The following is a 17,582-nucleotide window of genomic DNA, read 5'->3' on the forward strand; positions in this document are numbered from 1 at the left end:
TGACAGCACTAATATTTAGATATTGAGGTACAAGAAGCTGTGCTATATCCATTTACAATATGACACACTTTTTAAAAACTTTTTAATTAAAACGTAATGTTCATGAATTATAGCCACTGACACAATAGAAATAACGATGGCTACATGGGAATCTTTACCTTTATTTCTATAATTAGCAGCCTACCCCCTGACTGTGTGTTTTATATTAATGTAGTTCTGAATGTTATTTGACTCTGTCAGTTCATTGAAAATAGATTTTTTTTTAAATATCGATCGCTGCGCAGTGATTTAGTGAACGTTTTTCGCTCTTACGACGTGGATTTTACAATATATCAATAATATTAAATATTATACTCACTTATTTTACTTCTTGTGTTATATATATACATCGCGTATAGAGACAAAAAGTCCATATACAGCTCATTGATTAATAATTTCTGTCTGTGTACTGTGACAGGACAGCGAGCGCTACTCCACTGAGAGTGTTTAGGCAAATCTGACCGTTGCTTTGAATTTGGCTCTCGCGCAGCGCGCATGCGCAATCTGCGGCACGCTGTGCTTCTCTAGAGCAGCTGTTTGGGGTTTGAAATTCCAACATGGCAGAGGCAGTGGTCAGTCTTCCCCACACTAACTTGGAATGGTTTCAAGTCGCTTAACCCGCAGAAGCATTCATCAGCGTGCCCGTCGGATCGATGCCGCTCTAACCCGAGAGGTTATCCTGTCATACTAACAGGTAAGAGTTAACCCGGCTATTTCCACCGAAATTAGGAATTAAACTGGACTAGAGGAGAGGAGCGCGAGCGCCTGCCTTTATCGCAACGCATGTCCAGTCCATGCATCACCGGGCTGAAATGAAGCGCTCGCGCTGTCCATATCTAAATACATGGATTGTGTTTTGATACGAGATGTGATCGCGCGTGCAACGGGATGTTAACGCGCAGGCGGATGAAGTTGATCAGTGATAGTTGAATATGATTAATTACATTTTGCATTGGAAAGTGAGAGTGGGTGGGGTTGAAATTCGTAAAAGTAACTTTCTGGTGCACTAGAGCCGCATTATAGCCTACACAATAATAATCTGAAAAAGTTTTTGCATCCTTCCTTTTTTGCGTATCATATAAAATGTGCATTTTTTTATTCTTGACTTTTTTTTTGGGACCGCAAATGTGTTTGTAAAGTAAAAAAGACATACAATGCGTGTTTCCATTAGGATAATATCGTTTCTTTAAACCTGGGGAGGGAAACTGACATGAGCTCGCTGTCGTGGTCATGTTTTTTTTTTCCTCCTTCCCTCTCTCTCTCTCCTCCTCTCTCTCCTCCTCTCACATGTTGTCCAAGAGCTTTTGTTGGTTTTGCCTTCTTAATTATATGCATGTAGGTTAAATGAATACCTGACGAAAAGGCCCCTGGTTTTCACAGTGTAATTCGATAGCTGAGAGGAAAAAGTGGCTGTAAGCAACCTTTGGAATTCACATTTTCCTTTCTCCTGTTTGCGCCTTTGAGAAGATGATCACTAGCTCCAGTGTACATGGTACGTTGATTTATTGTTTATATTTTGGCATACACTATTACATTTGTGCTTGTACTTGCATGGTGTGGTTTGTTTTAGTCATGAAATGCGTGCTAGACTATAAACAGCAGCTATATTCACGTAACCTGTTAGATTGTATGTTAATAATGCATGCATGATTCTATTTCACACGTATAAAGCATTCCTAATGTATATATCTTGATCTAACTTAAGCGTGTTTGTATAAAAGTTGTGCAAATTTGCATATATTGCATATATAATTATAAGAGTCGCGTGCGATGTGTTTACCTCAGTCTGTCAGAACTAAGTTGACACAATGTCAACTTACTGTCAAAATGATGATTAGCGACTTATTTTTGAATTAAACACGAGGTCTTTAAATATGTATTATCTTTCATATCTTTAAAGAAGACATGTGACATTAATATTTACTATAATCTTTGAAAATATACTCTAATGTCCTAACCGAGCCCTTTTTTTTTACAAGCAAAATTACTATTTTTGTTTTACATTTGCCGATTATTTTGTTTTATCTAGGCTTGAATTTGTTCTAAACCCAACTATATTTAGATTATAATAAGTTAGGCAGTTTAAGTTTGAGTTAATTAGCTGTGTATGAAGTTGTAGTTGGTATTTGTTTAATTGTAAATTTGCATAAAACTTCAATCTGGAGTGATATGCATTCACGTTATTCATTATCTCTTTTTTCAGTCTTTTTCAAAACAGCTTAAAAATGTACTATATACATACAAAGTCTTGGTTTATTCAAGCCAATTATATTATTTGAAATACTAAATCGATATCAAAGCACAATGTTTAGTGACTAGGTAGAGATTTGTCCCTGTAAATATTCACTTTTTTAGTATCAAGCACTAAGCGGGCATAGAGAAGTTACCAGAAGGAATTACTGTATGTGGCCGCATACATTTTTCAGCCTTAATATGGGACTTCATCCATCAGTGAGGTTGTATATTACTACATTTTATGTAGTTCTTGAACACATATTTGCATGAATTTTTGATGTGCACCCTTGCATTATGCACATTTAGCTATTTTTCTATGCGTGTCCTTTCTTCTTTGTACTTGTGGATATTTCTTTCCCAATTCTTTAGCTCTGGCTCTTAGTTCTGTGGATGTTGTCAGATTAGAAAGTTGAGGTCAGAAATTGATTTGTTGAAGGTTATGCCACTGTCAATGCAAACTTGTAGTGTTTACTTTATTTTTTTTAAGGCAATTGAATGTCGATTTGTTTTACATTTTCATATTCAAACCTTTGGTTTTCACTCTCAACAAACTAACCAACCAACAAAAACAAAAAAAAAACAAAATTTTTCATTTATAATGTTAGTTATTTTCTGAATACCTCTTGCATTTGCATTTTGTTATTTAAAAACACAATCAAAAATCGCCTGACTAAGACTGAAGTGTGTTTTCCAAGCCTCTTCAGCTCTATCAATAGAAAAATGCACTACATGATGAGTGATTTCATTACAGTAGAGTGTTTTTTGTGATGTGTTTTAATCAAAGTGGACATTGAGCATGTGTTTTTTCTCTTTCCTGTAGGGAGGTCTAATAAGCCATTAGATGTGTAATGCACTGCAGTTAGCAGAGGTATATTAACACAACAGGCATCAGTGACCTAATTTAGCTTTGCAGATATGAGTTTGAGGTGTTTAATGTTATTAATAAGTATACTTTAAGCTTTTAATATGATGCTATTTTGACAAAGTGATGTGCTAGGTTGGTGCTCGGAGGGATTCCTTGTGGGCGCAGCGAGCGGCTGACGTGTGAAAGCGCTGTTATCGTTAACTGGGTCCCGGTTTAACCCCAGGCTGGGCTTTATGAGCATGTTAAACGACACGACAGCTTCACACACTCCTGATTGCGCGGCACGTCAGTTTGCGTGAGCCTGTGTGTGTGCGTGTGAGTCCGCAGGGTTGACATGAAACCTCATGTTGAGTTTTGTGGTGTGCGTGATGACAGATGCTGACCCCTCCCCTTTTCAGCACCCTCTTTGCTTGATGTATCTTGTGTTGACATTCTAGCACAGGGCTACAGGCATCTCGCTACACACAGACCGCTACACACAGACCTATAGAAGACGTTCAGCCCGCGCGGATGATGCGGCAATTAGCAGATGCGTGCAAACCGTTAGATTGGGGCTTGCGTTTTGGCCAATATTTTGACAAGTTTCATACATATATAGAGATAGCGTTGGCTGCAGTGTTCATTAGTTTGTGTTCTTATGACATCTGAATGTACTGTCATTTGTATTTAGCAGTTAAATGTCTTTAACACATTATTTTCGTCAAATTCTTGCACAAATCTATTACAGGGTCAGGCAGTTTAAACATATTTAGAACTAGACCGCTTTTCTATGATAAAAATAAGTATACTGTGCAGTTTCAACAGTGTCATGCAGTGAAAAGAACACAGTTATTTTGCATGCATTTTTAAATCTCTTTATTTGAGAGGGGTTTTTTTTTCCCATCATGTAACCTAGTGACTGTAATGTTCATTAGTTTGTATTCTTATGACGTTTGAATATGTACTGACATTTTGTATTTAGCTGCATCATGCAGTTAATTGGCTCAAACACATTATTTTTGGAAATTTATTTCACAAATCTGTTACATGCAGTATAAACATATTTCGACAGCGTTTCTATTTTAACAAATGTATATATTTTCCCAATTTCTCTGTAATTATTTTACATGGATTTTCGTAATCTCATTATTTGTGAGTTTTTGTACTAGTGAAAGCAAATATTTTGCAGCATTGCATTTAAAATATATCCATCTAAAAACATAAAGGCCTATATAAATGTGTTTATAGCATATATTAATTCACATTCATCAAACTTGCATTCATTTGAAACAAGTTTTTTGTTGACTTGCTTGTTGGTCTGATGTATTAATATTGGCAACAGTGAGGCCAGCAGCATTATCCATCAAGGAAAACGATTGAATTCTCACATGATCAGTCATATCTGGTGTAAATATAATATTTTTCAATATGCAGCTTTCAATTTCCCTCTGTTCTGATGGTTTACAAACCACTCTTTTACATATTCATAGTGGCCATTAACGTTTGGAGGGTTTGTGTGAAATGCACTGTAGTTTTTAAATAGACTCTCATCACACTGTAAAAATGTTTAGACAGAAAACCTAGAACATTTAATCTGGATTTATTCAGGTCAATTACCTTAAATTATTGAACGAGTCTAAATCAAGCTCAGCTTGGTTACACTTAAAAAACAACATGATGCGAGTAAGTTGCATCGCATACAGTGTATGACAGAGTCGTTCTATTGATCTGTGTTTGGCATGTAGAGCTTTTTGAAGCAAATGCATCAGGCTGAGATTGTGAGATATTACTCATCATGGCACAATGTGGGTTTTGTAGTTTTGTGGGGGTTTCTTGTACCTTTTTTATTTATTTTTTAACAGTAGATTGCAACCTTACCAATTGTTTAGTAACAAAGCTCACCACAGAATGTTTCTATAAGGATCCTACACTGTAAAAAAATATTTTTTGGTGAAGTAAATACTACTGAAAAAAAACAATGTAATTTACATGAAAAAGTTAGTTCAGGCAAGAATTTAAAAAAAACTAAGTAAATTTCATATCAGTACTTAATTCAAGCGAGTAGAAATGAAAGCGTAAATATCAACTCAATAAAATTAAGTACAAATTACTCAACTTTTCTGATACGGGGGTTCCCATCATGCACTGGACCTTGAATAATTAATGAGGTTCATTTTTCACTGGTTTCCAGCTGTATTTACACTGTTTTATCATTACTTTTGTTGTCAGGATTAGTAACTTGACATTTTGAGTAAATTTTCTGCTCAAAATGACACATTCAAACACAAAAACGATCCATCTAATGTTACCGTCATTGTGTATTGTCTACCAAGTATTGAGGTGTTTGCATTCACATGATGATTAACATCTGACATGATGTCGTATAAATTATTTAGATAATCTAAGTAAAACACATACTATAAATGATTGGTGTATTTCAATATTATTGTTTGAGTGAAATGTAATGCAAAGGAAATTTCAACTAAATCGATAATAATCAACCTTTTACTAGCCAAGTTAAAATGACTTATTTTCTTTGTTACTTTCACTTAACTAGGTTAAGTAAAGTTGACTTAATATTCAAAGTAAGTTTAACTTAAAGATTTCTAATTAAAGCTACTGATAAATATGTTTCGGTTATTACTTGGCAAATCTTTGTAAATTTACTAGCATTTTCTGAGTGGAAAAAGTTGCCTAGCTTTTTTCAAGTAAATCCTACTCCAAATTTTTTTCCAGAATAGTACAAGAAATATATATTTTTTAATCTGTAGGTGCATCTTTAGCAAGTCAGTTACAGGTTAGTGGTGGGCGAATGGCCAAAAGCGTATATCATGGTACGAGTATTTGAAATCCCAGTAACTGTATCACAATATAGTTATTTTTGTGAGAAATTCTAAAACAAATGGAGTATATAAATAACCATACGGTTGGTGATGCATGTTTTCTGACTAATCTGAAATGATTAGTCTGAAATGATTTCTGAAAATCTCTGAATGAAAGGAAATTTTTCAAATGAAAGTTTATGGACGTCAACTAAGAAATAAATAGATCTGGCATTAGATCAGAAAACGGCTTGAGTTAAGGCCTAATTGATTCTAATTGGACGAGCCACATTCAAATCTGTTCTAATATGCACAAACCTGTGTTTCAATGGTGCATCATGTTGTGTATTTTCCCATTGCAATGTTCGAATCACGTAAGTAACGTACAGTGGTCCACATGTGTGTGTGCCACAGTACAGCAAGCGTCATGCTGTAGGTATACCGGGATTTACGGTTTAGAAGCCCAGCGTTGGCAGAAGACGATGCCGTTGGTGCGTTAGACGTGTAAGTGGCCCGGGCCTCCTGGGATTGTTTGTATAAATGAGAATGACAGGTTTTATCTCAATCTAATGGTGACAATTAAAGGGAACCTTCAGACTAACTCGGCTCGCTGGCGGATGAGCACCTTGGGGGATCTCGGGGGCCGTTTCAAATTGATGAAACACTCATCCGTACAGACGGATACATTTGTCAGTCTGTGTAACAAATCTTATTCGGTACCCCCTGTCTCCGTTTCAGACAAAAGCCCGGCTCAAATGAAATCAGTAGCGGCTTGTCATCTTTAAGCAAATATGTTAAGCGTAGTCTCGCGTGCTTTTCATCCGAACGCCGAGGAAGAACCCCAAGGGAGACGGACGCGTGCAAACGCAACAAATTTCATTTCCACGCAGGGATCTCTCTCTCTCTCTGTCTCTCTCTCTCGTGGCAGCTGGCTGTGTTATCTTCGTATGATTCGGTGTGCGCTGACAATTCTTTCACTGATCTAAGTTAGAGTGCATTTGGAAGTGGTTGCAGCTGTCTGTTGCTATACTGAGAGATGTGTTTGCTCTACTGCAAAGATGAAGGACCATGAATCCTTGACATCCCCCCTCCCGCTCCTCTCTCCACCAGCTCATTTAGACACTTTCTGTCTGTCGGCCTCTCTCTACCTCGCTTTGCTTGTGACTGACAGCGTACAGGGTTGCATGTCTTTTAAAATGCACATATGTCTGTTATCCGTGCTGTAGGCCTGTTTTGCTTTCTCGGCTCTGAAATCATCCTCTAGAGTCGCGGGAGAAGAAAGTATTCGCGCTCGAGGCTGCCGTCGTCTTCTCCCCCTTCCGTGTATATCTTAAACGCATTACGTTTTCCTTTTTTGTTTTGCTTAAGTCAATGTTACTGGAATTTCATTATTAAGCGGTTGTCGTACCCGTAATGATGGTATCGACCGTGGCGTTTAGGATGCTATTGTGCACGGTGGCGTGAAGCACAAAAAAAAAAAATTTCCAGGCGTTCTGCTCCAGTAAATGTTCCTGCCATTGAGATATTGGACAAAAAAAGGCTGTCTGATGATGTAAAAGATGTAGCGGTTCATCGTAAACCTGAACAGAGGTGAAGTGCCCTCATCTCTCACCAGTTTATCGGGCCTCTCCATGGGGCGAATCAACAAATGAGGACTTAAACGCGCCACACGTATTGATTTGCAGAATACTTGATTTGATTCATTTGGCTCGCTGTGGGTTATTTTTAGTCGATAATCGTGTGCAAGAAAAGACACTGAAAGGTGTTTGTCTCGGTGTCTTTTCTCTTTCATTAGGGTCACGCTATGGCTGGCTCCATGTAAATGTGCTGTTTTTAACATTTGTCAGGACGGTTTGATCTGTAGTTAGCCGGCGATGTGATCTGATCAGAGGAGCGTAACCGTGATTGACAGTCAGCGGTGAGGACGCCACTAGACTCCCGTTCATTATGATACGTCGCGCACACACACACACATACACACACACACGCACGGCAGAATAATAACAGTCAAAACAAAGCAAAAATCATGTTCTGTTGACAGTCGGCTCCGTTTTAAAAGCTTTAACTCGCTGAGGATGGATGTGAACACTGAGCATTATAGTACATCGGTGCTTTTGTTGATAACAGCATTTGGTTTGAGGGATGCATGATTGTATGAGTGATTTCTCTGTTAGTATAGTTCAGGTTAGATTGTTATAAAGCTAAAAATCTGAAAATATTGTATTGCCCTTTTGATGATATTTTAATAATATTTATGTATTTTCTCTCAAATTGCTTATAAATGTGATATTTATTTATGTTTATCTTTTTTTAAACGTAATTTCAGCTAGTCATTGTTGTCATATATGTTTAATGTTAGAAGTTCCCTAAATACTGTAAATAATGATTAGTTAATATCAGTCGATATAAATAATCCACACTGTTTTTCTCCTGAACGAACACTGAATAGGAAGGACGGTAGTTAATTATTTTCGTTTATATGCACCAGTATAACTTTGCATGATCGTAAACAGATATTTACTTGCATGTATTTGTACTAAAACATTTTAATGCATGGTGAACGTTTTTAGTAATAGCACAAATGAACTGTTGAATCAGAGTTTTGAATTGATTCACTGAAACGGACAGTTCGAACTGATTCACTGAAATGATCTAAAATGTTAAATGAAGAAGATCTAGTTAAAATAACCACAGCAATTTCCTCGCATATAATTTTACTAAAACAATTTTAATGTGTGAAACACTTCCGTGAACAGTTTTAAGCGACTTTATTGTGAATGAATTGTTGAATCAAAAGTTTGAATCAGTTATGGACAGTTTGAACTGATTCACTGAAATGATCTAAAATGTTAAATGAAGAAGATCTAGTTAAAATAACCACAGCAATTTACTCTCATATATTTTTACTAAAACATTTTAATGCATGGTGAACATTTTTAGTAATGTCACAAATGAACTGTTGAATCAGAGTTTTGAATTGATTCACTGAAACGGACAGTTTGAACTGATTCATTATTTAAAATGTTTAATGTCAGAAATAAAATAAAGATCTAACTGAAGTAATCAAGGTTTTGCACACAGCTATTTACTTGCATATATGTTTACTAAAACATTTTAATGTGTGAAACACTTCTGTGAACATTTTTTGCGATTTTTAGCATTTGAGTTTTGAATTGATTTGTTGACGGACAGTTTGAACTGATTCACTGAAATGATCTAAAATGTTAAATGAAGAAGATCTAGTTAAAATAACCACGGCAATTTCCTCGCATATATTTTTACTAAAACATTTTAATGTGTGAAACACTTCCGTGAACAGTTTCAAGCGACTTTATTGTGAATTAATTGTTGAATCAAAGTTTGAATCAGTTATGGACAGTTTGAACTGATTCACTGAAATGATCTAAAATGTTAAATGAAGAAGATCTAGTTAAAATAACCACGGCAATTTCCTCGCATATATTTTTACTAAAACATTTTAATGTGCGAAACACTACCGTGAACAGCGACTTTATTGTGAATTAATTGTTGAATCAAAAGTTTGAATCAGTTATGGACAGTCCGAACTGATTCACTGAAATGAATCAAACTCGCCAGGTTTAAATCAGAGACAAACCAGTAAAACCATATTAAAATCACTGCAGATATATTATGACATTATACCGCTCAGCCATATTTCAGAGAAATGTAAACCTGCTTCTCTATGTTTTGTTGGTCTGTTTTTTCCGATAGACTCACTAATCCACTACAGCCCTTAAAAAAAAAAAAAAAAAAACCACAAAGACGATAAAGTTAAAGTAGCGCCAGTGTTTCAAACAAACAATCTGAATTATTAGAACGGAACATAAGCGGCGCTTTGGTCCTTTTTCTTTTTTCTGCCATTTCAAACAATGAGTCTGAGCTTTTGTTTTTCTCCGTCCCTGGTCACTAAAGCTGTCTGGCTGCATAAAGCGAAGTGGCAGCGCACTGCCTGCTGGGGATTGGTTTGCGAACACTCAATCCCCTGGTGGGAAAAACCAGTTTTAGCAGCAGAACTGTTAATCTAGGCAGCGCGCAGATTCTCCTGCGTTCCCACATTTGCTTGAGTAATTATCATACCCCCAGTGGCAAGGAGAGAGACATCGCCTTAAATCACTGATGTCTTCATTACTCTGTTTACATTTTAATTAGACATACTAAACTTTTTGATTTTTTTAATGGGCTTTGCAGAACAAGACACGTTCTCTTCTTTAGTTGAAGGGAAATGAAGGAGACGTGCTGAGAGCGAACCTTGCACCTCGCCATGAAAGACAATCTGCACTTTTCTGAATATTTAACGCGTGACAATAATTATTTCTGCTCTGACCTTTGATGCCAAACTATCTGGTTTTGAAGTGTAGCCTACTTCTGATGCATCGCACAGGCATTGTCGAATACCTGCTGCAACGTCCTATTTTGGCATGAATTGACGACTGGTAACAGGATTTTATCGTTTTAGCAATTTAAAGGTTGGCCGTTGCAAAGGCCCTTTTTAACGCTGACTCTTGTGTGTAAAGTTCTTAGATGCATTTTGTGTTTGCTGCGATTGGTCTAAATTGTGAAACTGAATAATTGTTAATCACAAATGCACTGTTGTCACCTAGTTTCACAGGGCTTAGAATAGCAGGGTCACACGATTTGTCAATATACCTTCCTTCCAGCCGAGAAATGTGTCCTTTTATCATTGAACAACCTTGAGAAATGAGACGAGCAATTTCAGTCCCACTTCAAAACGTTCTGTTGTGTGTTGAGAGAGGGGTTTCTATGCCTGCTGAAGTGTCTGGAAGTGCATGAAGATAAGAAACATTAGAGAAATTAATCTAGTAAATAAACTGCTGCTTTTTCTTCTTTCTTTCTGTTTAGCCTCAGATGTTGCATATGCAACAAGTTTGCTATTGACTGGGAAGCTCAAGGCTTTAGCTGACCCACAATGCATCTGAGATGCATGACTTATTTTTTTTTGCATCCCTATGTCTTTTGTTAAAATATAATATCCTTGAATTAGTTTGGACTAGGATTTTGGAGGGATTTAATTGAAAGAGGTTTGTCCCTATTATTACAGCCTTGACGGGAAAAACCGCCCGGTTCATTTTCATAGGCATCACTTTCTTTTATTGTAGGCTGCTGAAATCCCTTTTCTTTAATTCATTATTTGATGTTTCATGACATTTAAATTCATGTGAATTACCCTAAGCCGGGGAAAACATGGCGAGTGGAGATCACAGTCATTTGAAGCTCGACTTGGAGAGGGAATTATATCATCTAATGAGAACATAAAATTGTAATTAATGTCTTGAAATTAGCCTCTGAGAACCCTCCCCCCCTCCCAAAAAAAAAAAAAAAAAAAAAACGTGTCCATTGATATGCATGGCAGAAAACATTCAATGTGAGAGCCAATATTTTGGCTGTTTCTTTTCTTTTTTTCTTCCTTCCCCTGTATTCTGTGCCTGTGAAAGAAAGAATGAAAAAAATCCTTCAGGAATGATGAATTGAGTTATCACGTTCAGCAGCTAATTGTCTCAAATTGATATTTTGATGTACTACTAAAGATCACATAAAAGCAGTCAGATCTTAATTAGGCTGATGATCATGGGGAGACGTGAGCTATCGTGCCGATGCCGCGCGCTAACTTCCCGGCGCTCTATTCGTCCTCGGCGGAGCGCGGCTGGCTGACAGGTTGGCAGTGTGCCAAGGATTGATAGGAGAAACCTTGAGTGTGGCGGCGAGGAGCCGTGTGTGAGGCCTGCCGGCAGGAGCGGACGCAGATGGGACGAGTGCTGTGGAGGCTTGTGGCGTCAGGCCTTAGGAAGGACACTGGTTTGAGCATTGCAGCCGTAACCGAAGCTCGCAGGTTTAGGGTGGGCGGTATGAACAGAATCTATCAGTAATTTAATGTCATAGGTATAGTTTTTACTGGAAATGCAACACAAATGATGTCTATATGAAACCATGTAGTAATGCCAGAGAATAATTCAGAGAATCATATGCTTTAAGTGAAAAATATTTTTATTTTAAACTCAGAGCGATGGTTTAAACTTTTATTTTGACAGCTTTTTACCTCGACGAGAAATATCGTCATGTTTTAATATCACGATATCTCGTGGCACGCGATCTCGTCACACCACTAATAAAAAGAGATATCCCAAATCCCCTTCGTAAAAACTTTAATCTCTAATATGTCAACAAAATCAAACTAATATTTTGAACTTGACTTAATACAAAACAATTATCTTAATACACTGATTAATCAATTGGGGACTATGGTGAATTTGTAAAAAAAAATTAATAAATATATATATGGGGAAGTGGAGAATAAATGCATAATCAATTCTATTTATGCTCCAGTTTCTCAAAGTACTGATGCTTTGATGATATACAAAAAGATACTTAACATAAAAAAGTTACACAAAGAATATAAATGCATAGATAACGTAGGATACATAGTGCCTTTTCCTTAGAAGTCAACATTAAACACTGTGCTCAACCCAATTTGCTTATGTAATCTCATGTATTTCCAAGCGAAACAGGATATTCAAATTTCAGAAGCATCAATTTACAACATTCATATAAAATATAACAGTGTATGTGTGTGTGTGTGTGTGTGTGTGTGTGTGTGTGTGTGTGTATATGTGTGATCTTTTGGATTTAATCTTTTTCTAACATTAACAGATGCAAACCAAAAGATCAGATCATTTATAACAAATGATTAAGGCTGCCATAAGTGCAACTTCTCACTTGATACTTAAAAGTTAAAAAGATAATAATAATGTAATAATTATGTATATGTAATAATAAAATAATAATGTTAACAGCATGAAATGGGTAGTCTCTTTAAATTCTAATTTAGTGCGCTGCGTTGATGCACAAATGTTATTGCACATGAATTGAATTATATATAAATTGATTATAGTTGTGTCTTGAACCCTAAATGACTAAACGTAATGTTTAAATATCTATATAAAAGGTATAGCAAAATCTCTAACAGTTTCTCCCATCTCACATTAAATGCTGTCAAGAAAAGTCTAGAATTCACAATACGACACACCACAGATCATAATCGAATCTTGGAATCTTGCATAAAAAAAGAAAAGATGTGTGTTTGTAGGTTAGAAGTGTGCAGCCATTCGCAAAACAATTCCCTATAAGCTGACTCAAATGAGGTGTTTATTTCTGTGGCATAATCTTGGATCATTTAAACAAACCAGACAGCTGCCCGGAGACTTCCATCGTGACCGTGATGTCCATTAGGAGTTGGTTTCAGGTAGTAAAGCCACCAGAAAGCGAGGCCGGTCATCTCTCGGCAGGCTGTACGAGCGCTGGCTGCTGAGGTGGCAGGCTGGCTGTGCTAATGATGGGTGCTAATGTAATTAGCTCATCCCAGCAGTCTGTAGAGCTGCGCTTTTCAGCTGTCGCGCTCACCAGCTCACGCTGACCCTGACTCACCCCAGCCTTTCACGGCCTACCTCTCTCTCATAGGCATTACCCTGCATTTAGTGCCCTGAAGGGCTGACAGCCTCGCCATTTGTTGATTTTTGGCTCCAAAACCTATGTGCAATTTCTTGTTGGAGTCAATGGGAAAATCAGAATTGACCCTATTTACTTTCTTAATGCACATCCCTGGTCGTGTTGTGCATGATTCAACGGCTCACATTTTTCCTTTTTCTTATATTTCATATGAATGTTGTAAATTGATGCTTCTGAAATTTGAATATCCTGTTTCGCTTGGAAATGCATGAGATTACATAAGCAAATTGGGTTGAGCACAGTGTTTAATGTTGACTTCTAAGGAAAAGGCACTATGTATCCTACGTTATCTATGCATTTATATTCTTTGTGTAACTTTTTTAACGTTAAGTATCTTTTTGTATTTCATCAAAGCATCAGTACTTTGAGAAATTGGAGCATAAATAGACATTTATTCTCCACTTCCCCAAAGTATTGATTCTTATTTAAATCATTTTAGATTCTCTTATACTGGATAACCTGCATATTTCTTAATCAAAGCATCAATGCTTTAGGAAATTAGATATTACATTGATCATGCTATTATTCTCCACTTGCCCAAAGTATTGATGCTTATTGATTATTTCAATAAATGTGTGGTATTACATAGACATTAAACACAAAACATATATAGGTGCATCTGCTTAAACTCCCATAAATTATTAACCTGCAAATTAGCATAAAAGGACATCACTGAATCTGCTGGTCGCATAAATTGTGTGAAGTGCCCTTCATTCATGCCCTTCAACGTGGATAATTATGGAATAGATGTAAATTTCATGAATTTAATTGTAGAAATTGTATTGTATGCTAATGTGTATGTTAATATTGAGTTAAGACACAAGTGATAAGCTGCCCACCCCTCAGACATCCAACTTTTAAAGTTAGCACTCTCTAACATGAGCGTGAAGATTAATTCAAGCATATTATAAGCAGAACAAGATCAAAAATGTAGTTGTTTTTAATTGTATATTCAGTGGTGTAATTGCTACTAAACAAAGACTTCCCTTTTGTGATTTAGTTGATTAATATGTGGAACGTTTAGTGTTTAGAGGCCTAGCAGGAGTGGATTATAATGATCATTCCCTTGGGCTTAGGCTCGGTTTTATTTTTTAGGATGTCTGAACACACACAACCCCCCCCCAATCTTCTGCACCCCCACCCTTCCTTTTCACCCCGTTCAGCAGGCGTTAAGGATGACCCTGTTTCCTCACTCCTAAGTAGAACCAATTTGGTTTGGAATGAGCCTGAAGGTTTCTCTTAATGAGATTCCCATATGAACCGCCACATTTCCACAGAGAGTTTTGCAGATCTTTCTCTATGACGTTTGTTTGTGAATAGCTGATGTTCTTCTCAGCTTCCACTTTCTGAAGAGTTTTATTGGAGGAGGTGTTAGTCTCAAGCTTGGTTTTCGATATTTCTCTTTATTTCACCGATTTGTCTTGTTATATGCTCTCTATCTTATCAGAATGTGTTTGATTGGATGCGAGGGATGCACTGATTGATATACACATTTTGATTGATTACTAATTATTTTTTATTTTGACCACTGTCTAATATGATGCCCATTACTGTGAATCTATTGTCACTTTAAAATTATTCACATGAAAGTCTCCCATCTAAAGTTTAGTTGCTTTAAGTCAAATTGGACGAGTTCAGAAAATATTGTTAAACCCTTTTGTATATTTTGCACATCCCTACTTGAGAATAATGTTGGGTTACACTTTATTTTAAGGTGCAATTGTTACAGTGCAATTATATATTTAAGTACTGAGTAATAATAAGCAACTACATGTACTTACTATAGAGTTAAGGTTTGGTTGAGGGTTAGTTGCATGTAATTATGCATAATTTACTGTTATTACTATGGTAAGTATATGTAACAAGGACAGTGTTACCCAATGTTGCCTTTAGTAAATTTGGTGACATGGTGAAAATCTGTTGTTTAGTTATTTTAAAACAAATCCTGAATTTGTACATTTTGCATGTGCAAATCAATTTGGTCAATCAAATCAAAACATTTACAATTGGTAAGATTGATAACAGTGAAGTATGTTTGTAACTCAGCATAGAAAGATTGTATTTGTTTGCTTACAATATCTGCCAAATCTATTGATATTGCTAGTATTGGCTGATAAAGTCATGTATATCATGCATCAATATTTGCCTGAATCTTTTGCATTTAGTATATTTGGTGAAATGTATTTTGAAAACAAACGTATGACTCCTGCAGAGAAATTAGCGTGTGTGACTCTACAAAGCCATTTAAGCGATTATCACCGTATTAGAAAAAATTATGATTAATTATTCTGAGATGCTATTTTAATATGCACAAAGATGGCACATCTAGGTGCGCTGTCCTCTTTAAGAGATGGATTGCTATGTAAAGCATGTTTAGGATCTGGCCTATTTGACGATCCCTTTAAATGTCCACATGGAATTGCGTTAATTTAAAAGAGAAAGAGCTCATATAGAGTTCAGCATCATCCTTGAGCTTTATGAGGGCTGGCACCTCTTTTGTGTTCATTATCGTGAAATCACCTCAGGGAGGAATGTTGACTTTTCCTCGTCCAGAATAGCTGCTAATGTGCTGTGTAACACTCTCATGTGCGACCGGAGACAGCGGCGCCGCTCTTCTTTACTGGGGAAATAGCAGTGTTTCCAGCACCGGTCACTAGGCGTTTACAAGTACTCGAGTACTTGGAAGTGACAGAGATGATCGATCATGAAATCATTAATTGCATTGCTTTTTTTGTGTGTGTGCGTGTATGTGTATTTTATTATTATTAATTCATGTATTAATGACATTTTGCACCAATTGAGGTCCAATAAAAATGAGGTATCACTTTATTTGAGTGTCCTTGTTACATGTACTTACCATAGTAATAACAGTAAATCATGCATAATTACTTGCAACTAACCCTCAACCAAATCCTAATCCTACCCTAACCCTATAGTAAGTACATGTTGTTGATTAATATTACTTAGTACTTAAATGTATAATTACACTGTAACAATGACACCTTAAAATAAAGAATTATATGGAAACATGCATATTATTTATTTATTTATTTATTTAGTCTCCATTGGATGCATGCAACAACAAACATAACGTGTACTCTGATTAAAAAAACAATGACTGTTACAAGCCTTTTCATTTAAAGTCACCATACAATCATAATTGACAAATCGTAGTTTTTAATGGATTATTACCGTATTTATTATAAATGATGTATCCATGCACACCATTATTTATTAAAGCGCACTCTATAATCTTTAATCACAATATCTTCTCACTCTTGCAGCGACATCTCTTCTCTAATGACGTGTTTACTGGTGCAGGGGCGGGACAACCAACCTGTCAATCACATGAGATCTACCAATAGCAAACACATTTTTACAATCAATTCCCCACGAACAAAATCAAGTCCCGCCCTGTTTTCTTACTTGTTTGAAAAGCCATTTCACTCGGATATACGTCACAATAGGGATGAAAAGACTATCGCAACTTCTCTTTCATGCCGCCCTGTTTCTTTGCTGTATTAATTATTTTTTCATTTAAAAATAGAAAAATAAATGTTAGCCAAATTTTTCAGTTTTGAACCGTTTGTAGTTAAAAACCAGATAGTTGTTGGATACTGGTGCATGCATCGTACGACATTCTCAAGCACAGGGTCTTAGACGTGCGTTAAAGTGTTGTTATTAACATTTGTTATTTTACAGCTATTTTTAACTTGATACACGATGCCAAAGATGTCCGTCTGACCCTCATCTGTAATGCAATTAAAACATGGAGCCAACGGTACTCTGTTGAATTTTCTGTCGAGTACTTGAGTTGTCCCTAGTACAACTAGCTTTGAGCTTTTGAGAAGATGCATTACATCTTTTGCATTTGTTAATGATGCAATATTTATTTCACTCTATATAAGTGATATTTCATGGCAATATCTAGAGGACTGCCTCAAGTTCTGTTTAGCATTTGTTTGACTTTTTCTTTTTCTTTTTTTTCTGTTTTATTCCAGTCTGGCTTTTACAGGCTTTTTTTTTGTTTTTTATTCCATACCCTGACGAAATTTCTTCCACATTTTAATGCTTCCCAAAGCCTTTCGCCTCTTTGTTTC

The 17,582-nt window shown here is 36.4% G+C and overlaps 1 protein-coding gene across 3 annotated transcripts in view; it reads left to right on the forward strand.

Annotated features, from left to right (window-relative positions):
• Positions 1-591: 591 nt before the first annotated feature.
• fign (fidgetin) overlaps positions 592-17,582 on the forward strand; it is an 83,715-nt gene continuing 66,724 nt past the window's right edge. The window contains exons 1-2 of one of the 3 annotated variants that reach the window (XM_082174679.1): positions 601-733; positions 1,420-1,531. In XM_082174679.1, coding sequence (XP_082030805.1) covers positions 1,507-1,531 — 25 coding nt within the window. In that variant the 5' untranslated portion in view covers positions 601-733; positions 1,420-1,506. Of the gene's footprint in view, positions 1,532-17,582 lie in introns of all 3 variants that reach the window. The other 2 variants (XM_082174678.1, XM_082174680.1) reach the window with 2 other exon arrangements.

Source organism: Leuciscus leuciscus (assembly GCF_965113295.1).
Source record: "Leuciscus leuciscus genome assembly, chromosome: 7".
In the NCBI taxonomy this organism is placed as follows: domain Eukaryota; kingdom Metazoa; phylum Chordata; class Actinopteri; order Cypriniformes; family Leuciscidae; genus Leuciscus; species Leuciscus leuciscus.